Source organism: Clarias gariepinus, chromosome 26, assembly GCF_024256425.1.
Source record: "Clarias gariepinus isolate MV-2021 ecotype Netherlands chromosome 26, CGAR_prim_01v2, whole genome shotgun sequence".
In the NCBI taxonomy this organism is placed as follows: Eukaryota; Metazoa; Chordata; class Actinopteri; order Siluriformes; family Clariidae; genus Clarias; species Clarias gariepinus.
Window position 1 is genome coordinate 14004026 of NC_071125.1, and position 27333 is coordinate 14031358.

At 37.8% G+C, this 27333-nt stretch overlaps 1 protein-coding gene across 1 annotated transcript in view; it reads left to right on the forward strand.

Moving 5' to 3' along the window:
- Positions 1-630: 630 nt before the first annotated feature.
- ankha (ANKH inorganic pyrophosphate transport regulator a) overlaps positions 631-27333 on the forward strand; it is a 30057-nt gene continuing 3354 nt past the window's right edge. Inside the window, exons 1-10 of the mRNA XM_053487572.1 lie at positions 631-1073; positions 8797-9013; positions 9312-9430; positions 10406-10489; positions 10784-10954; positions 12735-12869; positions 12959-13051; positions 17775-17867; positions 25613-25742; positions 27149-27272. Coding sequence (XP_053343547.1) covers positions 978-1073; positions 8797-9013; positions 9312-9430; positions 10406-10489; positions 10784-10954; positions 12735-12869; positions 12959-13051; positions 17775-17867; positions 25613-25742; positions 27149-27272 — 1262 coding nt within the window. The 5' untranslated portion in view covers positions 631-977. The remainder of the gene's footprint in view (positions 1074-8796; positions 9014-9311; positions 9431-10405; positions 10490-10783; positions 10955-12734; positions 12870-12958; positions 13052-17774; positions 17868-25612; positions 25743-27148; positions 27273-27333) is intronic.

The following is a 27333-nucleotide window of genomic DNA, read 5'->3' on the forward strand; positions in this document are numbered from 1 at the left end:
ATTTTTGATTTAGTGAATATTTGTTGAATAATTGTTCAAGTGAATATTTTAACTGGGATTACATAATATTTTAACAGATTAAATAACAGCGCTTATTTGTAAGAGCAACAGTTGTATAAGTGAATTTTAAAGCGCTAGAGTTGTTTAAAGACTACCATTAATCTTCACAATCTACTTTTTCAATTCCTCATTTGTGATTCACTTTCCATTTACCGAACAGGGACTGTATTTGGCACAACTTAGCATAAACAATGTGTAAGATGCTTAACCTTACAGAATTTTATTTCTTTGTATTAATAATTTAGGCAGGGAGTACAGAAGCTAGAACAGTTTAAGTATAGTATAAACTTCACAAAGATATGTAAATAAATAATAAAAACAGACAGAATAAACTAAAGAATAAAAAAAATAAAATAAAGAAAAAAACTAATAGAGAATATAAGCTAATTAAACGAGACTGATTTGAGTTGGGTTGAACAACATTTGAGCAGCTTATGATTACAGGTTTGTGGGCGGGGCCAGTGACGTGTGTTTCCAGGGGGAGGGGTTGGTGTCATGCCGCCCCACGTGCGTCCTAAAAGCGCAGCCCCGGTCACAGTCAGCAGAGCCGAGTCGAATGAGGGTCTGAGTCTTAGTGTGACTCGGGTGCTATGAGTTGTTCTTTACACGTATAACTTAGAAAGGGAAGCTGTGTGTTCAGTGTTGTCTCTGGACCGGTTTTTAATCCGTTACTTTTTGCGTGCCGATGTGTTGAGGATTAATTGTTAATAATATATATTTTTTTCGGGATGACCTTCTGTGTTCCGCCGCTACCAAGCGTCCTGCGTGATGATCCAAGGAGGAACGTTACTTACTGTAGCTAGCTAGCGGAGTTCTAGTGATATCCAGCTCCTTGCTGGTTATTAATTACCGGCTCGACTCAAATGTAAGCCGACATTTTTTTAAATAGCTGTATATATCTATATATTGCTAGAATCATGGTGGAGCTGGCCAGTCTCACTGCTTATTGGCCTCTCATCCGATTCCTGGTTCCTCTCGCTATTACCAACATAGCCATCGATTTTGGGGAGCAGGTAAGAAAACACGAAGCAGCGCGGAACTAGTGTTTAGAATGTGTTCAAGGTGAATGTTCGGTGACTTGGCGCAGCTGCTTAATGCACGTTTCTAACGTTTTAATTCACGCGCATTTTCACCCACATACAAACTATAATATATAAATAAAACACAAATATAAATATTTTACAACATTACAAATAAAAAACGGTAAAACATGGCAGTTAGCGGTAACTGTGTTCCCATCATCCTCAGTGTCCGGTGCTCTCTTCTCATTGGCTCTTGAGAACACGTCGCCCGATTCCATGGCAACAGATAATCCCTCATGATGATCCATTATTATTATTAATGAGTGATTTAAGTGTCATCTGTTAAGTCTTAGTTTTAAAATACTGAAGCTTGTGACCATACCTACATGTTTGTGGTGCCGGACAGTGTTTATAACAATAAGCACAAACACACTTAAGTTAAAACGTTTTTACACTCGACTAACGAAAATGTATATATATGCAGTGATTAAATAAAATACCTGGCTATGGGCATGAATGGCAAATTGATCTATGGTGAAATAGCAAAACTAAAAGGTAAACAAAGGTAGGGCTGTATGATTTGAATAATAAAAAAAAGCTTTAAGATTTACCCACACTGTGTTTGCGTTTTAACCCGTGATATTTATCTGTTAAATATATAGTTTGTATGGAAACATATTTGTATAGTGTATCACCAAATCATAGCACAGGATCTCATTTGGAGCAGCACAGTGGCTTAGTAGGTAGGCTTGCGCCTCCAGGTCCCAGGTGTGTGTGTGCGCGCGTGTGTGCCCTGATGCGTGAGTAAATTATCTGATTAGAAGGATTTATTCATTCATATTATATACAGCTTATCTGGATTGCGCGGGCCTGGAGCCTATCCCATGAGACTTTGGCCAAAAGGCGGGGTACACCGTGGCCAGGGTGCCAATCCACTACAGGGCACACACATATGCATATGATCATCCTCGCAGTGGAAGACCACGTGTAACAACACCTGCACAGGATCGGTATATGCGAATATCACACCTGCGTGACAGGTACAGGATGGCCACAACAACTGCCCGAGTCACACCAGGAAAACACAATCCCTCCATCAGTGCTCAGACTTGTCTGCAATAGGCAGTCCATGAGGAGGAGATGCACTGCAGTACTTCAAGCAGCTGGTGGCCACACCAGATACTGAATGGTACTTTTGATTTTGAGCCTCCCTTCATTCAGGGACACTTTGTGAAACATTTTTAGTTTATGTCTTATGGTGTTGACTCTTTTAGTGTTCATACAAATATTTACACATTAAGTTTACTAAAAGTAAAAACAGTTGAAAGTCAGAGGACGTTTCTTTTTTTGCTGAGTATACATACACGCGCACAACGGGCAATTTGGGAGCACCAGTTAAGATTATCTCTGTATACCATATTATTATGTCTGTGGAGCACCCAGAGCAAGTGGTAAAATTTTATAATTATTCATATTCTATATTATTAGTTTTACTTCGTTGATTAAAAAATAAAAAGTATTCTAAACTAATTCTGCAGATATTCTGCATGGGATATGTTGCCTGCCAGCATGTGAATGGTTTAGAGCACACCACATGTAGGATTATAGAGGAACTGCAACGTATTACCTCAAATGTAAAAAAAAAATTAACATTATAGGCAGGGCCCCATACCCCCCGCCGCCCCCCGGTTCTACTAAATACTGTGTGCTGCCTTTATTAGGAGTGCTTTTGCCAATATTTTTATGCCAGATTAGTCGATGAGTAACGAGGTTACAGGCCACATCTTACTATGCAACTGCTTGTCAGCCATTTGTTCCATTATTTATGAGCCACCACAGTGTCACACCTCTTTAAATAAAGTCCTGACTTCACTTATCCTAAGTGTTTCATGTCATATTTGGTGTGTTGGTGTACAAAGGCCAAATTCCAGGATCAAAGTATTATCGTGTTAGAACAGATTCTCATAGATATGAACACGCATTAACCTCAAACTGGAGACATGCTGTACTTCAGTCTCATTTATATAGATGGGACAAGGTCTGCTGCTTTTTGATTTTATAAAGTCCATAATGAGCTCTCTGGTCTTCTTGGCATTGGGAGTGAGGTTGATTGACCACCGTGCTGCTAGGTATTGTATCTGATTTCTGTAGGCTCCCCTGTGGTCCTGTCTTCTTGGTGCTTACCGGCAGTTGGCATCAACTATACGGCATTACCTTCTGGTATTGATCTTCCTCATTATTCTTTGAGTTTAAATCCTATTTTCTAGTCCTGTCACTCTTAAGGAACCCATCAAGTACTCTCCTTATAGTCCCTTTTTCCTTGATTTTCTAAAATACTTTTACCATCTACTCAAACATTCCAAATTTGATGGGTATTAAACTCTGATCTATTGTTGTAGTTGATGTGACCTACTCTTATGCAATCTTGATGATTTATTATGAAATTATGCAAAGACACACAGTCGTGGCTAACTCGGGTAGATCAGTGGATCCAGCACACAACCTTGTGGGACACCAGTGTTTACGGTGAGGGTAGATGATATGTGATTGCCCAACCTAACAGACTGGGATGTTTTGTTTAGAGTGTCTGCAATCTGGTTGCAACTTAAAAAAAAAAAAAAAAAAGATTTTTTTTTTTGTCTGTCAAAGTAAACATCCACATGAATGCCAATACCCAATGTACAGAACATTACTCAGACCATCACTCTGCCTCCACTGGCTTGCCTTTTTCCCGCAATGAATGCTGGAGACATCTTTTACCCAGCCAGGCGCCACATGTGTTCCAATACACTGCCATCCCTTTGTTCTGAAACATTTCTGTCATAACCAATATTGACTTTACGAGCAAAGTGTGTTTCAGAAGCCCTTCTGTGGGATCGGGACCAGATGGGCTAGCCTTTGCATTCATTATGCATTAATGAGCCTTGGGTGCAACAAACCTCATACCAGGAGCACCTCACAAAACCTGCTGTTTTGGAGATACTCTAACCCTAGATATCACAGCCCACTCAGTTCCATACACATGCCCATTTCATTTTGCTTCTAACACATGAACTTTAACAATTGAGGTCCTGCCTAGTACCACTGTATTGACATAATCAATGATATTTACTTCACCTGTTGGTAGTTTATAGGAATGGGAATCATCAGGCTGCAATAATTGTGCTTTATGCCCAAGACCCCTGTATAGGAAACAGGCCTTTTTCTGTTGACACACTGCATCTTATTTGGTTTAATTTTCAACACAAGTGTAGGGGCTTACCGAGCAGCTGGTCTTGTGGGTAAAACCATGGCCTCTTTGCACTGCGGGCAGGGACTGCTCATCTACTCAGCAGACTTTAATGATACAGTGGCTTGGTAACTGCTGATTTTTCAGTTGGCTAGCATGTTCAGAGTTAATACCTAATACACAGCTTGGCACCATCTGGATTTAACCAAACTAATAGTTCAGAGTCTTCGACTGGGAAATATTACTGTAAGGGTTAATGTTTTTTTAAACGTATGTTAATGTTATTGGCAGTGGTTGTGCTGAAGATACTTTGTTTCAGAAGGGTCAAATAGGCCTGCATTAAGCAAAGAAGACAACTAAGCAGATAAATTGAAACAACGAAACTTGGGTTAAGAACTGTCCAAATATTATTATAACTTGGAAAGAGAGCAGTGAGCAATCATCTTTGAGAAAGTGCCCTAAAAAAATAAAAATTAAAGAATCATGATCAGAGATCACTTAAATGTTTGGTGAAGTCTATATAAATAAAAGAGAGCTTTAATTTGTGGATTGGATGAAACCTGCTCTTTCAATGATATCTGTATGTTTCATACATTTGGAGGTCCCATAAACAGTCTCCTAAAAATTTTGTCTGTATGTCTGTCCAGCGAGATTATGTCTCAGCATCAGGCAAAATTAACTGGATTTAATGAAACTTTTGCAGTACTTAAATATCTGCCTAAAGTTTAAACTGCACCATAAATAAAATAATACTGTTGAGTAAAATCCATGTTATGAAACAGATTTAATCTGCTATAAAATAAGCTACTTTCTCAGTGTAAACAAACAACTGCACCAACAGATATTAATAGGAAAACTAAACTTAATACTTTTACTGGGATTAGTTAATATTTTCACTGCTGAAATAACAGCGCTGAAGCAGTATAAGTGATCAGTGAACATGCTGGAGTCAGGTTAAGACAAAACATAATCTTTATCAGATTTCTCGTATGTGATTTTACTCTCGGCTGATGACAAAAGAAGTAGAACAGAGTGTAAACAAGGCATAAGATACTCAACCTTACAACGTTTCATTCATATTAATAAGTTAGGCAGAGAGTTCTGCTGTACAGAAGACACAGCCATGTAGTGGGGGGCTGCAGTTTGCTATCGACCATAAACAATGGTTTGTGTGTCATTGGGAAAAGTGTCATATGGCCTGATTGGTATATCATGGTAAGAGGAAAGGTGGGTGAAGTGATAAAGTAATGCACCTGTCATGCCTAGTGCCTACAGCCTGTGAGGGCAGTTTTATGATCTGTGGTTGCTGCCTGGGCAGGTCTAGGTTCAGCAACGTTATGTGCCCAAACATTAAGTCAGCTGACAAGTTTTTTTTTTTTTTTTTTCATTTTTCAATTTTTTTTTTCTTCCCTTATGACATGGTCATATTCCAAGATGATATAGGTAGGATTCATCAGGCCCTAATTGTGAAAAAGTGGTACAGAAAGACATAATTTTGACACCTAGGTATATTAGCCACCACTAAGTCCAGACCTTATCCTCATGGATAATCCTTGGGATGTGCTGGAGTAGACTTTACACAGTGGTCTGACTCTCCCAACATTAATATAAGATCTTGGCAAGAAATTAATGTGAATCTGGATATAAATATTGTGACATTGCATAAACTTATTAGAATGATGTCATAATCGTGTTCTGTAAACAAAGCAAAAAGTGGTCCAATTGAATCTTAGTGGGGTTTTTTGTTTGTTTGTTTGTTTTACCCAATGTAAAAACAAAAGCAATTAATAAAGAACATTTTAGAATTCAATTATGAATGTACTTAAAAAAAACTGGGTCAGTACCTATTTTTATACTAAAAGTGGGCTTGTTTACAGTGAGCTGGACTTTAGACTGACTCTTATTTTCACTGCTATTTCTGTGTAGGGACAGAGAGTCCATGTGCTTGTGTGTGTACAGTACATGCGCATGTACATGCACGTGAGCATGTATTTATTTTTAGAAGCTCCCAACACAAGTTTTGTTTACATACACATTTTTTTTATTTGATTGAAATCATTCTGATTTAAACATTCCGAATTAGCTGTTTACATGAACAGTGATCTGAGAGGATGTGGGTTTATATGATCAATGCTTTTAATCAGACTCTACCTTTTTTGCACAAAATGGTTCTGCTTGCTCAAAAGTGATCAATCTGTGAGAAATAAAGCAGACGTTTTTTTTCCCCAACCTCCTGTTCAATCCCACATTCTGATTGGCTAGAGCTACACTGTATGGGAAATTACCAATACATTTCTACTTATCTACTAATATTTTCTACTAATAATTCTAATTAAGGTTCTATGGTTCAGATTTTCATTCTAATTTAAATATAAGTCTGATCATTAGTAGAATATTAGGGTCACTGTAAATGCAGCTATAGTCACTGTAATTAAATAACTACACAGGTGCACAGATGCTGCTCCAGCATTCACATAAATATCTAAATATGGACTTGTGCATTTTTTTTATTTCACAAGACTGCAATTTATTACAGGTAATATACAGTGGAACCTTGGATTGAGAGTAACTTGGTGTTTTGCAAGATGAGCAAAATTTTAAAATAAATTTTAACTTGCTAAATGAGAGAGGTCTTGATATACGAGTAGTATGCATGCGCTTTGTCTGCCGACGGTCACCTGATCACAACTGAGCTATGCGCCATGAGATTATAGGTAATCGTCTTTCATGCTCAGTCTCAGTGTGTGTGCGTCACTCGTATAGTCAACATTCGTGCACACGTGTACTGTTTATTATAACATTGTAACCACGTGTGTGCTTGCAAAAAGCAAGTGTCATTAAAAAAGTTCCTTCTTAAACAAGTTTCCTGACAGAGCTGTTTGTGTGTGTGTAAGTCATCCTACAGAGTAGCCCTTCCTCCTTTTATTTTTTATTTTTGTATTAATTTTTATATGAATATTTTTTGGGTTGTGAAACAAATCGTCCATAATTTCTTATGAAACGTTATAATGCAAATAATTTAAATCTATATCTATCTATCTATCTATCTATCTATCTATCTATCTATCTATCTATCTATCTATAATATTTTTTCTTTTTTTTTTTTCTTTTAGGTTGCTAGATAAATATTGGCTTCTCCAAAATCCTCTTAATGAAATTTTAATAGTAGGGTGCTTGTTCTCTTTGGAAAGTATCACAGCATCGTGTGACTGCAACACAAACCATATGCAAAATTCAGCCATTCTTGTGTTTCACAGTCAGAGAGGCGTTCTTTTCAGATGAAATACTTTGATATTTGTATTTAAAAAAAAAAAAATTACACACTTTTGCTCAGTAACGATTAAAAACAGATTTTAATTCCATCCACAGAACTTGTTCCCAAACTGCTTAAATGCATTTGCAACCTTCTAATGCAGACTTTTGTGGTCAGAGCTTTGAGGTTTTCTTCTGAAGTCTCTTCGTGAAGGTCATATTTATGTGGGTTTTGATACACAGATGCACGTTGCACGAGCATTTCAGTGTCTGATGCATCATCCTGAAGGTCTTTTTCATTTATGTAGGGCTTTTGATTTGCTTTTTCCAGAATTGTAACATCAATGCTTGCAAAGTTTTTATAGACTTTTACCTTTGCTGTCCCTGGTTCTTAGCAAGTGAAAATATTATGACTATATTTAAATTTATCTTCACTACCTCAAAATAAGTTTACAGCAAACCAACTATAAGATTCTGAAGCTTATTTCCATTTAAATGTGACTAAATTGTTGCCAAATAATTTTGCTAGTTTTCAGGAATTTATTTCTAATAATAAATAGACAATCAGGCACAATTAATTAGTTTTGATTTATATATTGTTCCTCTCACACTTTCCATAGTCCTTAATTACCAATATTAAAACTGCTATATACAGTGTCTGCTCTCAGTGAGGACCGCAGTGTATTTTCTATTGCCCATCCATGGGGAAATAGGCTCAATGTTCCAGCCACCCAAAAATATTACCAATTTCCAACGCTATAATCATTTTTTTGTGTTTACAAACTATTAAAATATTTTAAATGACGTAAAAAAAGAAATAGACATTACTGTAAATCTCACTTAACCTTAATTTATGATTCCTCTTGGCATTGGCTTCTTTAGAAATGAAATCGGAAGTGGCTTTTCTTCTTCCTATTTGTTAGTATTCCAGTGACCCATGATGCTATGTTTTGCACAAAATGCAAAAAAAAAAAAAAACCTACAAAAAATGTATAAACAGCTTCCAGACGTACGTTCTGCTTGGCGCGGTTGTTTGTTTGCTGAAAAAGCTTCATATGCGGAGGCAAAAAAAACTACACTAAGATAAAAAGAATACAGTTGAATCGGACTGTATGTTTTGACTTGTATTCACCCTGTCTTTGAAGTTCCTTCGGATAAAAGCAAAGTGGGCAAACTAAGCCATGGTCAAACCCACAACTTGTGTTTTATATCTCTTATCTGTGTCTTTCTCAGGCTCTGAACAGAGGAATCGCATCAGTAAAAGGGGACCGTGTGGAGATGCTGGCCAGCTACGGTTTGGCCTACTCGCTAATGAAGTTCTTTACGGGGCCTATGAGTGACTTTAAGAGTGTTGGATTGGTGTTGGTCCACAGCAGGAAGGACAGAAGAAAAGCAGTGCTGTGTATGTTTGTAGCTGGTGTTATAGCCATGATCCTGCATATTCTCATAGGTATGTGTGTGTGTGTGTGTGTATGTATTTGGCGGGTGGCTTTTTGCAGTATTCACAATTTTATTGCTGCTCTCGTAGTGTCACAGATTGATCTCATGCAATGGTTATACAAATTCATGGTGTGATTTTTTACCTAGACAATGATATTATCTGATCAAAGAACCTTCTGTGCTAGATATTAAGCAAGGTACAATACCTGAATTAATTAAATAGCTTTTGTCTGTCTATTTTTGCCTTCATTTAAAGTAAACAGAATGGACAATACAACACATGCCGGGTTTGTGTTATTGTTTGACAGCTTACACAGATCTCGGATTTTACATCATCAACAAGCTCCACCATGTGGACGAATCGGTTGGAAGCAAGACACGGAAGGCGTTCCTTTATCTTGCAGTGTTCCCCTTGCTGGATGCCATGGTGAGTCTGAAGTTTCCTTAGTTAGGCTATAGTTCCCTAGTGTTTGGTGTCATTTAAAAACCAAATCTGTGATGGATTTTATAGAACTGGACTCTTATCATTTATCTTAATACAAACATACTAACAGCGTTGTATTTAGGCACGCTATTGGTGTAGACTCCAGGTTTATGCATTTTTTTTTTTTTTTTAAATATGCCTTAGATTTGCATCTTACGTCTGTAACAATAATACGATGCCAGGCCAAAAAAGGGCACTATTAGATTTAAACAAACAAATAAGAGGCCTAGATAGGATAATTAATGCAATGATTGGGCGCAGTGGTGACTCAGGCGGTGAGGTTATGGATTGCTGAAAAAAGGCTAGAGGATTCAAGCCTCATCACCACTGTTGCTTCCTTTGAGTAAGACCTTTAACCCTAGGCACCATACAAAAAAGAGAAGAAGAAAAAAAAAAAAAAGAGTTTCGATAGGAAGGAAATCTGGCATAAAACCTGTGCTAGATCTTGTAGAATGAATCATCCGATATAGTATACCTACAGCAACATTATGTGGCAAAAAAAAAAAAGTCAGTTGATGACTTGAACAATGACCAGTTTATCACGTTTATGGATTTTTTTTTCTTCCCCGATGTAATGGCCATTTTCCGAAATTTAAGTTGTGAAAGAGATGTTCTGGGAGCAGGAGAGCCCATTTTTCGCACATGAACTGGCTAAAAAACTGCTTCTTCCCCTGTACCACATTAAAAGCTTTTGGGATAAGCTATATAAGATCCGTATAAGACCTTAGGGAAAAAAACAACAACAAATGCAGTCTGAACAAAAAAATGTTGGAGTTGCTCTGAACCGGTCGTCTAACCAAAACTTCAGCTCTAGTATAGGTCTGCTGTGCATCTTTACATTTGTATGTGTTGATTTCTGCATTTTATATACATTCATCAATGTCACTTCTTTTTAAATTATTTCTGTTTTCTTTAAAGGCGTGGATTCATGCTGGCATCCTTCTAAAGCATAAATACAGCATGCTGGTGGGGTCCGCCTCCATCTCTGACGTTGTAGCGCAGGTAATAAATCTCTCTCATCAGCTCTCAGTTAATATTAAATCTTGTAGTTTATAGATGAACACAGATACAAACACAAATAAATGCAGCATCGTGTGAGGACTCAGCAGCTCTTTTATCAGTAGTTTTTCATTTAATATTCAATCAGGTTTTTTTTTTCTTTTGATTTATTTTTCTTAGATTTCCTTTACATCTTCGACTTCCTGCATACAGTACTGTATGATGTGTGTGTGTGTGAGTTTGATGAGCATATTGTGTCTTACTCTTCCAGCAGTCTAATCATTTCCTCCCCTGTAGATCTTGTTTGTGACGATCCTGCTCCACAGCCACCTGGAGTGTGTGGAACCCTTGCTCATTCCAATCCTGTCTTTGTACATGGGCGCACTGGTGCGCTTTAGCATTGTGGGATTGGGCTACTACTGCAACATTCATGACAACTTATCTGACTCCAACAGCCAGGACATGGGGGTACGGTTACTAAATCTTTACCCATTCTAAATGAAAGATAAGCAGTACTATATCATGAATGTTCTAAATTTTGAATCTTCATACTTGCTTAAGGAACATTTATTTTCATTATGTGTTATACAACAGGTTGGTTCTAATCCACTAATTTGATTGGATGAGTGGAGTTCCTTGTAAAGTTCTTATACAGTGTTTAGGATAACATTATTGTTATGCTTATATCTCTGTTCATTATGTAAAAATTCCAATTCTAGCACCAGTGCAGTATTTTGTCTTGTTGACTAATAGTGGAGAAATAGACCATCAGCCATAACATTAACGCTGGTTATCAATTATATACCAGAAATCCAAACGGGAAATCATGGGTACCCAAAGGTCACCCCCATCCTGTCTGATACCACAGAAAAGCCAGTGCAGCACAACTCACCAAAAAACAAAAAGAAAGAAAAAATGTTGGCCATGAAAAAAGTGTACCATACTGTATCACCCAGTGCACCACAGTCTCCTGCACACAGGGCCTAGCAGGCAAAGAACTCTCCAAATCTGAACCATCACCCATGGAATGCCCTGGACAAAGAAAGTTCAATCCACAGAAGCCCCATCCCAATCCATCCACTGCTGATTGTTCTGGTCCCAGACACCACAACACACACCCAGAGGTCTTGTGGAGTCATGCCCCAGTGAGCCAGAGCTGCCCAGGAGGCACAAGACTGCTGCTATAGTATATTGGAGCTGAGATGTAAAGCTTTAATTTGAGTGAGGATGTTAGGAATGCATTGCTATTAACTCTCGCTAAGTTCAAAGTAAATAAGCCATCATTAGGCTAAAAATCGAAACAAAAACAGATGGCGAAAATATTGTTTGTGACTTAAACAAATATTTGGTAGACTTAAACAAAAAAAATACAATACAATGGGTTTACCACAAGTTCTATTGGTGACTCTATTCTATTGGACTCTATTGGTGAAATTCTATTCTAGTATAGCTACCATGGTAGTTACCTTGGTATTAATAGTGAAATAAAATTCTACAATTTTGTATGTATGTTATGTACAGGTCTGTGCAAACGTTAAATGTTTGCTTATGTAACAATCTCAGCAGCAACATCATTTCACCTCTCGTCAGTTCCAACCACTCAGCATCCCCATCACCAGTACACTAATCACTGGCCTGATCATCTGCACCTGTTTGTCACTGGTTCATGCCTTAAGTTAGATGTTTATTATGCTTGTATGATTCATAGGTCACTGTGTGGCTTAACAGACAAAAAGCATTCCTCTGAAATTGCTCAGCTGGAGGGACTTCTGAAAACTGAAAATGAGAGCCAAAAAGTCCTTTAGGAAGCCTATTACATTAAACATATAAAAGTCTGGTTCATTGGAAGCAAAGTATGAAGAAATAAGGTGTCTTGAGGCTTTTGCACAGTACCGTATGTGTTTATAAATATTCACTTGATCCAGACATTCCCATTCAGAAACAAGAGGGATGTAAACTTTAAAAACGTTTAACTGTAAAAGCTTAAAACATGTAATGTCTGAGTATGCACTTTTCACCTTTATGGTGACTAGTCGTTATTGTAACACAGTGGCTTAAGTATTGCATCACTATTATCAAAGGGGTAATATTGGCTTGAACAGGACCGTGACTGCCTTGGAGAAGGGAGCAGTGTAATTAATTAATATTACAGAGTAGAGAATCGATTGTTCAGAAAGGGCTACTCTATCAAAGGGTTTTACCAGTCCATTCATTTCTCATTTTGGGTTTGTGTGTTTGTTTTTTTAAGGGAGATACTAGCATCAGAAAGATGTTGAGCTTCTGGTGGCCACTGGCACTCATATTGGCCACCCAGAGGATCAGCAGGCCTATTGTCAACCTGTTTGTGTCACGAGACCTTAAAGGCAGCACTGCTTCCACAGAGGTTAGTGGTCTTGGCTTTTAGCTTGTAATAAATAGACCCAATGTTTATACTCAAATGCACTGAATCTTTGTGTGTGTATGTGTTGCAAGGCTGTAGCAGTGCTCACAGCCACTTACCCAGTGGGACACATGCCCTACGGTTGGCTAACTGAACTACGAGCCATCTTTCCAGCATTCGACAAGGTGCATTTCAATATTTTACTTCTTTTCCTGGGAATGCTAAGAAACATGATTCCACACAGTTGACTCTCTTATGGATTTGATATAACTTTCATCAGCTTGCTTTCTGTTTAATTTTTTTGGATAAGTTTGCTGCTTTTCCTTTACAGTTAGCACGAAGTGTTCAGCAATGCGTGCAAGACGAGTTCATTTTTGCCATTCAAATGTGCAAGGTCTAAAGTTCAGATTTTTGCAGAATGCTGTACAAACTAGTCATTCAGAAGGAGGTGTCTCTGGGCATTTATTCCCAAAAGTAAATCAACCTTTAGAATCTGTAAGAAATGGGTAAAGAAAAGTACAACCAGTAATCTTTTTATGTAACCTAACCCTTATCTTTTACACATTGTGCGAAGAAGTTAATCATTTCCTTGTAACACATCGTTTTTGTTTTTTTTTTCATGTAAAGCTCTCATAAGATCCTTCCACTGCGTCTTACTGGGGTTTAGGTCTTGAGGTTTGACCATTACAAACTAACGGTTCAAAAAAGAAAAAAGCAAAACAAGCTGATACAGTATGTTCACCCCTGTACTATCATGCTTTACAGCTGGTGTGAGGTGTTTATGGTAAAGGTTTGGTTTTTTGCCTAACATGGCAATTTGCACAATGGCCAGACGTCTCCATCTTGATCATATCAGTCTAAAGGATATTGTTCCATAACTTGGGTAGGCCAAAGGGTAGACAAAAAAAGAATATGGCAGCATGGAAAGGATTTGAAAAACTGCACAAACTACTTTTTTAGTTTAGGTAATACCTGTTCTTTCCCCCCCCCTGATTATCACGTCATTGACAAAAACATTTAATGCGCTTACAAAGGTCTGCAGGTCACATGATGTAGGGTTTTGTGTTTATATCTAAGAGCCTCAAATGGTCTTTTCCTGGAAGGATTATCAACTGTCTTGAAGGCTCATCATTTGTAAACAGTTATAAAACTTATAAAATTATAACCCCTTTCCATATTAATCTGCACCAACACTTCCTTCACTGGGGTCATGGCTGAAGTCCTTTTTCAGCACACAATTGATACCCCTGATCAATAAAATCATAGAATTAATAGAGGGTATACTTTATTTTACCCATGATTGTATTTGCACTAGTTTCCTCCATAACTTATCATTCTGTATGACTATGTGGCGATGCCAGTAGGATGTGGCTACTCTCACCACCTCATTTGTACTTGAAATCTGTACTGCTCAGAAAAGTTTCCCGTGTTTCAAAATTCCTGGTAATACTATCAGTACCATCACACTTATTATATCTGTATATATATGTTATATCAGAGATCACTGGTGCGAGGAGATTTTTGGCATAACTTATCACATCGGTGTCGGCTGCATCCCATTCTTGGTCTTGGTCTCTAATGTGTAACAATTCCACTACTAAAAATGCCTGGCAGATTTGGACAGCTTTTTTGACTTGATCAATGAAGTCATCGTTTTAAAACTACATTGTATTTACTGGGTTTATCTTTGTGTAATATTAAAAAGTTTTTGATGATCTGAATCATTTAAATGTGAAAAATGTGCAAAAAAAAAAACATCACAGGAAAGGGCAAATACTTTTTCATGTTACTGTATATTTATAAATTGACCTTTACTGGCTGGAGGTTTGGTATATTAAATGCATTCAGTGTGTATTGGCCATTTAAGGGTGTTAATTAGGAGCAGCATCTGAATTCTTAATGCTTGTGCAGACCTCAGTTTTATTCAGTTGTTTGATGTAGTTAGTCATTTGTACTTGTCAGGACTGTGTGTTCCCAACAATTTGCTTAGGATATACCAATTAGCCGTGACATTAAGGCTCATCATCGTCTGCGTCCCTGGTGGCATAATGGGAAGCTCTGGCATGACTCCAGTATACCTCTGGAAGTGAGCTGTGGCGTCTGACATCGGGACATTAGCGGCAGATCCTTTGGGTTTTAGGGTGGGTCCTCCATGGATCAGATTTATTTGTGCAGTCCATGGATCCTCAGTCAGATTGATATCTGAGAAATTGCTTGACTAAAATTACTGTACAACCTTGAGCTCTTTACCAACTAACCCATATGTATAACATGCCATGGTGCCCTGGGTGTTGAGTTTTTTTTTTTTTCTTTTCTTTTTTAACTTTTAAAGCAGTTTGGATAAATTGACTTTTCCTCGTGATTGGACCGGATGTTTTGGGCTTTGATCCCCACAGGCATTGATGAGCTTTGGTGATCATGATCCTGTCACCTTTTTTGTTTTATGGTATATAGTTAATAAACAATGTTGCTCAATTCACTCAATTATTTGTGGCTGAATAAAATACATTACCTGGTGTATGGTGGCACTGCAAAGTCCACTGTTATTTCAGTTAAACTTTATTTGGGGTGAAGCTGTGAGCAAAAAGGGAAGAGAATAGTAAATGTTTTTCTGTAGCTAAGAGTCTCATTAGTGTATTGTGATTGATATCATCTGTAAATGTTGATCAGTTTTTATACCTTCATTAACAAGAAATATTATCTAGAGTCCTGGTTTGATTTGAACAGCCCTCTTAAATCAAACCGGTAAAATCGCTCGATAAAATTTAATGTAAACCTATCCAAACATATGAGAAGGGTTGTGTAAGGTCACATTCCTATAGATGTTCGAGAGTCCTGTTGGAGCTCGATGTTCATCTGACATCAGTGAAAAATGAATTCTCAAACATGTCCTGATCTGCACAAAGAGGATGAAATTTTCCCAGATTTGCAACCATTGTCTATTTTAGCCAACATGTTTTTCATTAGATCGCCTCTTTAAGCGCACGTGTAGCTAATTACATAGCAGTGATATAACGGTGACTTGCGGTGGTGTGGACCTACCAGAAAGTCTATGATTTCAGTTGTTTGTGTTTGGCTGGACTGAAGAGGACAAAGTGTCCTTTTGATAGAATATGCGTACAAGCGGTTTTTTTTTTTTTTTTTTTTTTTTTTGGTTGGATGATTGAAGTATGAAAAGAATTTAATATCCCAGGCAGACTTTGTTTCGAAAGGTTTACTCGTCAGCTATTTTGGGAAGTCTGTATATGTAGGGAACTTTTTTTTTTTTTCTTGTGAGTATATGTTGAGTAGGTGCATCTGTTTAATTATCATTATTATTATTTTTTATTAGTTAATTTGTGTTCGGATTATTCAAATATACAAAATTGGACAAGATCAAATCAGAAAAATAAAATAGAAAAAATCTAATTATAAATTTTAAGACGGAATGAAGATAAATAGAAACACTAATTGAATGACCCATCATGGTTCTTTAAGATTTCATTAAAGTATATAATCATCCAGAAGGCTTTTAGCAAAGAGGTATTAAGCCATGGAAGTAATCCATCAGATGCACTGCTTGTGTACTGCAAGCTACAGATTAATTAGTCATTCTTTGTCTTGCTTTGTCTTTTTTTTTTTTTTCTTTTTCAGACTTGGTGACCTATTCTAAAAACTCTGGGAAGAAATAAGAATATACACTACCAGTCACATATTTATACATAGAATATTTGTTGCAAAGAGCAGTTAAATGTTAATGCATGTGACCAATCTAGAAATTAACGCATTACTCCCCCTTTTTAATGTTTTTTTTTTTTTTTTTATTATGCAAATATCACCAAGTTTGATCATAATCGCAGCACGGTTATCCGCTGTGTGTGTGATAATTGTTTAACGCGAAAAATAAGATGACTGATAAAACTTTACCATGTGTGCTGAATGGCAAGTCTCACTGGAAGTTTGGATAAAACCAAAGTTGTGTGCTTAAGCAAATTTAAGGGTGACTATTTTTGCAAGAACGCATTAAGCGCAACACGTGGGAGTGGTGGCTCAGGCAGCTAAGGATCTAGGCTGATTTTTGGATCTAAGGAGCCCATACTACCCAACACCCTATTCAAATGATTTTAATCTAACGTATGTTAAATGTCAATGTCTGAGATACTGTATTATAAAACTGCAGATTCTGTTTCTTTTCAGTAGTTGTTCTTGCATTTCTTTATTCCAACATAGCACATTTAAAATACAGGTATATTAGAGATTCAAAGAGTTTTTTAAAATTGTAAATTTTATCACAGACTATGACTGTGATTAAAGTTCCCATATTATGCTTATTTAAATATGATTTTTCATGCAGTGTCATGTAGCTGTATGTGAACATGAACTATCTGTGATGCTGACAGTGCACAATAAATGAAGTTTTTGTCTGTTTAAAAAAAAGAGTCGGCTCACATTCGCCTAAACGAGTCGAAAGGAGGGGTTTAGACAGACTGAATCTTCACACTGCTTCACACGAGTCGTTTGCGAATCATTTTAAAATAGGGTAAAATTTTATTTATTTTTGGAGAAATCCAAAGTGTTTTTTGACCTTGCATACATGTAAACCTGTTTTGAGAGACTCATTAAGCAATATTAGCAAACTTTAAAATGGCATAATAGGGGCACTTTAACATTAACTATATCAAAATTATTCAATTAGCACTAATAGTGCGTGTGTGTGTATGCTTAGTACCTTAAATTTAGGTTAATTTGTATAGTGCTTTTAACAGTGGTCATTGTCACAAAGAAGCTTTACAGAATTAAAATTATGTAAATGTGTATAAATACCTGATGATTTACTTTTATACATTTTGAAACTGGACTGGTGACCATTTGTATGATTTTAGAATTTTTTACCAACAGTATTTTTCTTTTTGTTTTCTCTTTACTCAGAATAATGCAACCAACAAGTTAGCCGCTGGTGCTGGAGTGACAAAATCCCATATCACGAAGTTCACCTTAGCATGCTTTACCCTCTCTGTAACGGTAAGAATGGCTTTAAATCATTCAGAAGGTTTTTATCTTTTCTTCTTATGCATCTTTTTTGATGTGTTAGCTGACACAAGCTCAAATCTTATGAAAACCACAGTAAACATTTTAATTCAAATTGGTTTGGAATCAAATCCGTTTTGATTTGGTTAGTGCTGTCGCCTTGCACCTCCATGGTCTGAGTTCGATTCCCACCTCTGTGTTAATGGAGTTTGACACAGTTATGATTGAGGGCAGTCACCATCTAATTAAACGTGGTTGAGAGTCTTGATAAGTCCTTAAATATAATAATAATGATTTCAAATTTTATTTGTCACATACATGTGTCACATTTTATTTGTCACATACATTTATGATTTCACACTTAACACACTTATGGCTGTGTAGTTGAGCTTAAAGACCCCTTTTGTTGATATTTCTTTAGTTAACACAAGTTAACCGAGCTCCCACAAAGTTGCGTCATTTAATGCTCCAACTGAAATAACCCTCTGATTTTCCATTATTATTTTATTTTATTTTCCTAATTATGAATAACCTACTGCTGAGCCTTGCATCATCTAGGAACAAAGAAGCTAGGGGAGGGGTATCTTCTTATATGAGGTCACATAAGGGGAAAATCTAATTGGTTTGTTCTGGCTAATATAAAAACAAGGCAGATGATATATATTTTTTCCCCATCATGATTTTGTTTATGCATTCACCTGTATTAAAACACATTTTATATTGGTTTCTCAAAAATGCTGGTTAAGAAAAATAGAAAGTGGATTGAAGAATATTTAGAGTTACTGTACATGTTTTGGGTGGTCCGCTGTGGCGACCCCTTGCTGGGAGCAGCCAAAAGACTAACAACAATAATGTTTTGGGCACTTCACGAAATTGTTAAAAACGGTTCCAGTGTAAATAATGCGAAGTTTGCATGCTCCCCACCTCCGGTTTCCTTCCACAGTTCAAAGATATGCAGGTTAAGCTAATTGTCATTCCCAAATTGTGTGTGTGTGTGAGTGCCCTGCGATGGATTGGCACCCTGTCCAGGGTGTAACCTGCCTCGTGCCCTAAGCCACCTGGGATAGGCTCCAGGTCCCCGCGTCCCTGAATACAGATTAAAGTAGTATAGAAGAAGAGTGGGTGTAAATAATGCTCTGAATAGACTTACATGCTTTTGACCCCAGTTTTTTATTTTGATTGAGACATAGAGAGGGTGAACAGACGGTTCAGGAATGTGTGGTTCCCACTATGAAGCATTGAGGGACCCGTCTGGAGTTCTTTTAAAGGCTAACACAAGGCTGAATCCAGATCCCCCTCCAATCCCTCGTGCCACATACCAAGTAGTGGCCTTGATCAGGTGTTAAACACGCTTTATTGTGCATTAGCCCTCCATTTTACAGTATAACATTTGGGATTCATCCCTGTTCAACCCTGATATTCTAAAGTGGAAAGATTGCATTTACAGAATTTAAGAAAACTTATTGTATTTACAGGACTCTTTAACCCCTTCCATGGGGCAGTGGTTGCTCTGAACGGAAGGTCGAGGGTTAAAGTCCTAGCTGTGCCAGGTTGTTCCTGTTGGGCAAGGCTGTCTGCTCCAGACATGTTGAGCATGTGCTCTGACCCCAGCTTACTAACAAAAATGCTGGGAAATGCAAAGAATTTTACTGTGCACTAATGTAATCTGTATGTGACGAATAAAAGCTGAACTAAACGTATCCACCTCACCTTTTGGCTAGTACCTGTAAGAATTTAAAACTATGTCTTTGGTACAATAGCACTCTCTCTCACAATGTTGCTTAACTGTAGCTGATTCAGCCTTCGTTGGTGATTGAGGGATCAGGCCTGAGGGCAACCCTATTAATAAAACGAAACTGATCATGGTAGAGAGGAATAAAGTGTCTTAGGCCCTTTGTGTCTTATCTTTGTAAGACAAAAAGAAAGTAGCCCTTATCATGGTCACAAAGTGAATTGCTTCATATCCTATTCATGTAATCAATCTAACATGCACACAGACATCGGAAGGAAGCAGTGTGACTTGGTCTACTCTTAAAAAAAAAAAACAAATATATATATATATATATATATTTTTTCTTTCCTCTACATGACATTGTGGGGGACCTTCTAAGAGCTGCGCTCTACCAGTCACCTTGCCTGTGCATAACTTTTTTATATAAACATGCAAGAAAAGCCAAAAACATGCCAAGCAGGAAAAAACAGGGATGTGATTATTCTCAGTCCTGAGATGTTTAAAAGATCGAAATTTTAACCCCCTATACTGTTTTCTGTGATCAGATAATACAACAGTTTGTTCATAGATAAACTATGATTTTTCACTAACATCTGGATTTCCATTAAGCCTATTTCAGTTAGGTATTAGGAATATGCAGCATATATAGGTTCACATATCTCAGATTGTCATCTATGATGTAACTTGTAGTCAAGACGTATTGAATGTAGGTGGAGGAAGCGTTGGCAAAAGACTGAGTGTCAGTGTTTTACTACCACACTTGTTTTGATATAGGATGACCTGCCGCATGTACAAGTAGCTCAGAATTCAACTGACCGTAAAAAAGTTGTTTCCGTCCAATACATTTGCTCTGTTGGCAACAAAAAAAACAAAAATTTCAACTATCTACTGTATATTAAAGGTAGAAACGTTTTCCAAAACAGTGGAAGCAAATTTGCTGTATAAATATTTGATTCCTTATTACTGTATATGTACATTTATACAACTTTGTATCTGTTTATTTTTAATTAAACACTAATGTGTAAATATTAGCTATTTGACTGATTATATTTAAGAGCCTTGCCCTCCTTTCCATTGGTGGCTCAGGGGGAGTTTTCTCACCTGCCATGCAGAAGATCCGGGTTCAGTTCTCTGGAAGTATTACCATGCCAGAATACCCCAAAGCAAAATAGTATGATGAACAAAACAAAAACTTGTTGCAAGAAAAATGTTTGCGTTTTTCAGCATTGCAATTTGCTCTGAATTGCAAAAACCCCTTACAGCATTTACAGTGCTTGAAATTTCAAGTGTTAAAAATACCATTTTCACTATTTTTCAACCTCAAAAATTCAGGTTGAGAAAATTCAGATTCAGGTCTTCACATCTCGGATATCACAAGGAAGAGCAATGGATTGTCGATTGCTGTGGTCCGTGTCACAGTGTACTTTAAAGTGTGCTCTCTGTTAGTGATGGGACGTTTGAATCATTTTAGTGACTCGGTTCTTTGAATCTCTTTCATCAAAATGAACAAATCTTTTTTTTTTTTTTTTTTTTTTTTGATCAGAAATAAATTAAAATGTTACATTTCCAATATTCAAACCCCCAACACGTCTACATACACTAATTTTGTCAATAGTTTCAGTAATTAAAAAATTACAAAGCAGCTAATGACATATCATAAACGGAATGAGCAGCTCACCTTTATATCTTCTGGTCCGAGTCGTTCGTTCTTTTGAATCTATTGCACTGCATCAGACGCACTGCATAGACAGGGTCTATGGGAGACACGTGACAAAAGAACGAACGATTCGGACCAAAGACTCAAAGGTAACTACTCATTTCTGTTTCCTGTACATAACCTATGTAGGTTTTGCGATGCTTTGCGCATGTGTGCGAAGTAGAAAATCTCTCACCATTGAGATTACTTGTTCTTCTAAGTCAAGTTGAAGACTCGTTCAAAAAGAACTAACAGTAAGCAGTGTTATGCTCTAAAATTCCCCCTCCGTCAGAATCGACGCAATATATAAAGCAAAATCGAGATTCTTTCATTCAAACGCTAGAGAGGTGGTTTTCCCGTTCCCCTATGCGCGGTAATGTATAGATGGGATTAATTTCCTTAACAGCAGCAACAATAAACATGCTGTTTATACATTTAAATTATATTGCTTATAAATGAAGGTAACAGTAACAACTTTATACTGTAATAAGGAAAAACATGAACTGCAATGATTTAATGTCATTCAGACTTTCTTTAAATAACATGACAATCAAGATCCTAAGAATAATTTATTTTATGCAACACAATTGCTCTACAACATTAGCTTTAATTTAATATTTATTATAAAGTCATTTGTACTTTGCCTTAATCTGGATGAGCAGAGAGTTAGACAGACTTTTGCAGTACAGTACGCTGGTGTACCGTGGTAAAGTTCGTTTTATATCAGCATATCTACATTTTCAGCTTCAATAGCTGCTTAAATAAACCCGCAGATAAGATAAGGACGATTTTTTTCAAATTTGAAATTTTCGCACTGTTGTACTTCCATACATCTTCCAGCCAACGCCCAAACCCCAGCCACTGGATGCAGTGCCGGTCTTAAGCCTGGATAAAATAGGAGGGTTGCATCAGGAAGGGCACCTGGAAGGTCCGCTGTGGCGACTCCTTGTTGGGAGCAGCTGAAAGACTAACAACAACAATTCTGACCTCATTTCCCAACAGAGTTTGAGTCACTTAAATAAAAATGACATTTTCCCATCAAAATGAAATGCGATGGTTTTTATTAGATGGAATGTTTTACCCATATTATTTGTGTAGGGATAATACATTTTTTGCACCTACATACAGTATAATGACTTTTTAACTTAAGATCTGACATGGATTTAGTATCCTGTGGCTATTCAAGCACAGTTTATTTATTTATTTTTTTACTTCATTTTTAAATTCAAGTCAGATGATGACCTGAATATACTAAATGACATCAATGGAGTTTTTCTTCCCTGATGAGGTACAGGCATATTCTGGGATGACGGCACAAAGATCCATCAGGCTCAAATAGTGATGGAGTGGTCATGGGAGCATGAACAGTTATTTTCAAACATGTACAGTTGCAGGAAAAAGTATGTGAACCCTTTGGGATTACGTGAACTTTTGCATGAATTGGTCATAAAATGTGCTCTGATCTTCATCCAAGTCACAACAATAGAAAAACACAGTCTGTAATAAAAAGTAAAAATAATACTACACGAACATTATGTTTTTATTGAACGTAACGTAAAAATTTACAGTGCAGGGTGGAAAAAGTATGTGAACCCCTAGCCTTATGACTTCTCCAAAAGCTAATTGGAGCCAGGAGTGAGCCAACCTTAAGTCCAATCAGTGTCATGATATTGGATGTGTTCCTGAAAGCTGTCCTGCCCTTTAAAAACACACACCAGTTTTGGGTTTACTGGTTTCAAGAAGCACTGCCTGATGTGCTCCATGCCTCGCAGAAAAGAGTTCTCAGAAGACCTACAATCAAGAAGGGTTGTCTTGCATGAAGTTGAAAAGGGTTACAAAAGTATCTCCAAAAGCCTTGATGTTTATGTGTCCACGGTAAGACGGACTGTCTACAAATGGAGAAAGTTCAGCACTGTTTCTACTCTCCCTAGGCGTGGTCGTCCCTTAAAGATGCCTGCAAGAGCACAGCGCAGAATGCTTAATGAGGTAAAGAAAAATCCTAAAGTGTCAACTAAAGACTTACAGAAATCTCTGGAACATGCTAACATTTTTGTTGACACATTTACAATAAGGAAAACATTAAACACGAATGGAGTACAAGGGAGGACACCACGGAGGAAGCCATTGCTGTCCAAAAAAAATATTGCAGCACGTTTGAAGTTTGCAAAAGAGCAGCTGGATGTTCCACAGCACTACTGGCAAAATATTCCGTGGACAGATGAAACCAAAATTGAGTTGTTTGGAAAAAACACACAACACTATGTGTGGAGAAAAAAAAGACAGCACACCAACATCAAAACCTCATCCCCACTGTAAAACATGGTGGAGGGAGCATCATAGTTTGGGGCTGCTTTGCTGCCTAAGGGCCTGGACGGATTGTTGTTATTGATGGAAAAATTAATTCCAGAGTTTATCAACACATTTTGCAGGAAAACGTGAGACCATCTGTCCGCCAACTGAAGCTCCGCAGAGGATGGGTGATGCAACAGGACAAGGACCCAAAGCATACAAGTAATTTACCAAAAAAATGGCTTCAACAGAACGCCTTCTGGAGTGGCCCAGTCAGAGTCCTGACCTCAACTCGATTGAAATGCTGTGGCATGACCTTAAGAGAGCGATTCATACCAGACATCCCAAGAATATGCTACACTAAAACAGTTTTGTAAAGGTGTGGTCCAAAATTACAGATCATTGTGCAGGTCTGATCTCCAACTACAGGAAACGTTTGGTTGAGGTTATTGCTGCCAAAGGAGGGTCAACCAGTTAAGTCCAAAGGTTCACATAATTTTTCCACCCTGCACTGTAAATGTTTACATGTTATGTTCAATAAAAAACATGAAAACCATATAATGTTTGTGTAGTATTATTTTAAGCAGACTGTGTTTTTCTATTGTGACTTGGATGAAGATCAAAGCACATTTTATGACCAATTCATGCAAAACTCCATGTAATCCCAAAGTGCATATTGGAAGGAGCACAGTAATATTAAGCTGTGATTTGATTTTTATGGTGGCACCTTATTGTCACCTGACTGTGCTATTAGAATATTAATTAACACCTTTTGGCAACTTGGAATGGCGACCTGGCAGCAGCAGGAACTTTAACACATTATTACGACATGAGGACATTATGAAACTTTTATATTATTAAGTGATTAAACATGTCCGGATATCAGACAATAAGGCAACAGTCATCTTACCAACTATCACCACTTAAATCAACCAAAAACAGCTTCATCGTGTTCATTATCTTCATCTTGTTAAAGCGATTATGAAAAATGACATTAAATATTGCAGTATTAAATTTCTCCTTCGTCATTTCTATTACCTAACCATTTTATTGGATATTGATGGAAAACGGGTGTCATGGCGGTGTAGTGTTTATCATTGTGTGTCCAGGGTCAAGATTAGATTTGTGTGCGTGTGTGTCCTCTGGGTCGGGAGTAGGCAAGTTCGAGCCGCAGTCCTGCAGATTTCAACTTGAACCTTGGGGAAAAAGGTGGGGAAAACTCCCCTGCCTGTAACTTTAGTAATCCTGAAGACCTTTATTAGCTTATTCAGGTGTTTTTGATTATTGTTGGAGCTGAACTCTGCAGGATTGTGGCTCTCTATGACCGAACTTGCCTACCCATGCCCTGGATGCTCTGGTTTCCTCCCACAGTCGAATGACCTTCAAATTGGTGTTTTCAAATTCTCTGTGGCATTTGCACTTAAATGCAAATAGGAGTCAGCTTTATCTATTTTTCCCTCTTGTTAGATGTTTAATGCACATTTGCACTTCATTTGGATGAAGAAAAAAAAATGTTGGGGAGGGGAAAAACATTTCCATGGCAAGGGTAAGACCAGGGATTAGGGACAAGGATGTGTCTTTTTTTTTTAAACCTGATCCCTGGTAAAGTTGAGAAGCTTTTCAAGTTTAATAACAGGATGTTTTGTGGTATTAGTAGGGTTTGTCAGGGTGGTGCATTTCCGAAAGGTGCAGGGAGGACAGTCTGACTGCATGCTTGTCTGCTTGTAAACAAGTCATTCAAGTTTGTAGTGTGCCCATCAGGTGAGCATGCCAGGGTGGCTTCTGGCTGCGTGTCTCTGCATGAAGAGTGACGATTCATGCTGGTTTGCACAGCACATTCAAAATACCACAGATGAGAAAAACATCCATGACGATGACAACACACACTACATAGCATGACTGGCAGGATAAGATTGTTTGGGGGAGAAATGTTAAATGCTTTGTGTGCATTAATGGATCTTTGGAGCTACAGAATGGATAGTGCTTTACATTAATCTTTGCACTTGTGTGTTTTCCATCTAGCTCTGCTTCATAGTGTTCTGGACCCCTGGTGTGTCTGAGCTGATCCTGGTCGGTGTAATTGGAGTGGATGAGAGTTTCGCTCAGCTCTGCACTGTTCCTCTCCGGATATTCTCCTTCTTCCCTGTTCCAGGTTAGATTTCGTGCACAAATTGTATGCATGAAGTCCTCATGAAATGCTGTGCGTTATCCAGAAAGAAAGCAATGTCAAAACATGACAAATGACAAAACAAAACATGGTAACGAGAATAAAAAACTTCCTTTATTTCTCTGTATAATCCCCTGCTATGCTAATGCATTTATCCCAGCATTTCACTAGTGCTTGGAAACCATCAAGTTAGAAAGTTTTCTCAATATGCCAGAGCCTTTATTAGACCGCCTGCTTCACATCTGAAATGCTGGCCTCCCATGAACTCATTTAATGGCCCAAACATGTGGAAACTCCTTCAGTGAGGTCAGGACTGTACAGGTAACTCCCCGCCTAGGTTTTAAATGTGCAAGTGGTGTTTATAAATGAATATATGCGTGTACAGTTACCAGGGATCAGGTGTTCCACTTGCAACATGTTCACACAGGAATGACTGCAGTGGGATCGGACGATCGGTCTCATCACTGTACTGTGCTCAAGGTCATCTGTCTATTGTGTTTTATGCCTTCATTCACAAGGAATTATTACAAGTTCTGAGGTTACTTGAGCACCTCTTGTAAAGCCAGGTAGTAAAAAGGTTTGGGGGAAAATGGCTTTGTGGTTAAATCCCACAAAATCCCAGCCATTGGATGCTGTGCCGAGGGTTGCACCAGGAAGGGCATCCGGTGTAAAACCTGTGCCGAGTTGTTGTGTGGATCAGATGGTCCGTTTGGGCAACTCCTCAACAGGATCAGCCAAAAGACTAATTTACTTTACTTCTGTTTTTATTTATTTGGCTAAGCAACAGTTATATGCCCCTCACCAACTTCAATAAACTTGCATCAGGCGATGACACCAACACTTAAACACAACAGATCTCTATGTAGTAAAAAAAAATTTTTACATTAGTTTGTTAATGTTCGAGGGGGATGTGTTCGAGTCTTGTGCCTCCCTTTACAGCATCTCGGCTTAGTTAGTGTCTGGTCTTTGACTTGGCCATTCAAAAATCTAAAATCAATTCAATAACACCATTTTAAATACATTTCATGTAGCATTTAGATCTAATGTAATGTTTTTGAAGTCTGTAAATTTGACTAGAACTTAGTTTTAAAAAATCATGATTAGCGAATACATGTCCTGATGCAAACATTACACTTCGAGCTTGAAGCCAGACTGACACAGATGATACGTCATGGATGTTCCATCTACTGAAGGACACACCAGACTACACAACTGGGTCTCTCAACAATGCTGGTCGTGTTGCCACCACATCTGCATTCACAAGCATCACCACCTATTACACTGCCTGATAACGCATATCTAAAAAAAGATTTCAATAAACTCAATAAATAGAGAACTTTCCCTGCCCTGTGTGACCTTTGTCCCTGTTGTTTCTTTTCTTTTCCCCACAGTGACCATTCGAGCTCATATGACTGGCTGGTTGATGACTCTAAGGAAGACGTTTGTCCTGGCCCCTAGCTCTGTGCTGAGGATAGTCGTGCTCATCGCTAGTCTAATAGTGCTTCCCTACATGGGGTGAGAATAAACTGTTTATAATCATGTCAGAGCTTTAACTGATTATCCTTCTCCAGCTTCA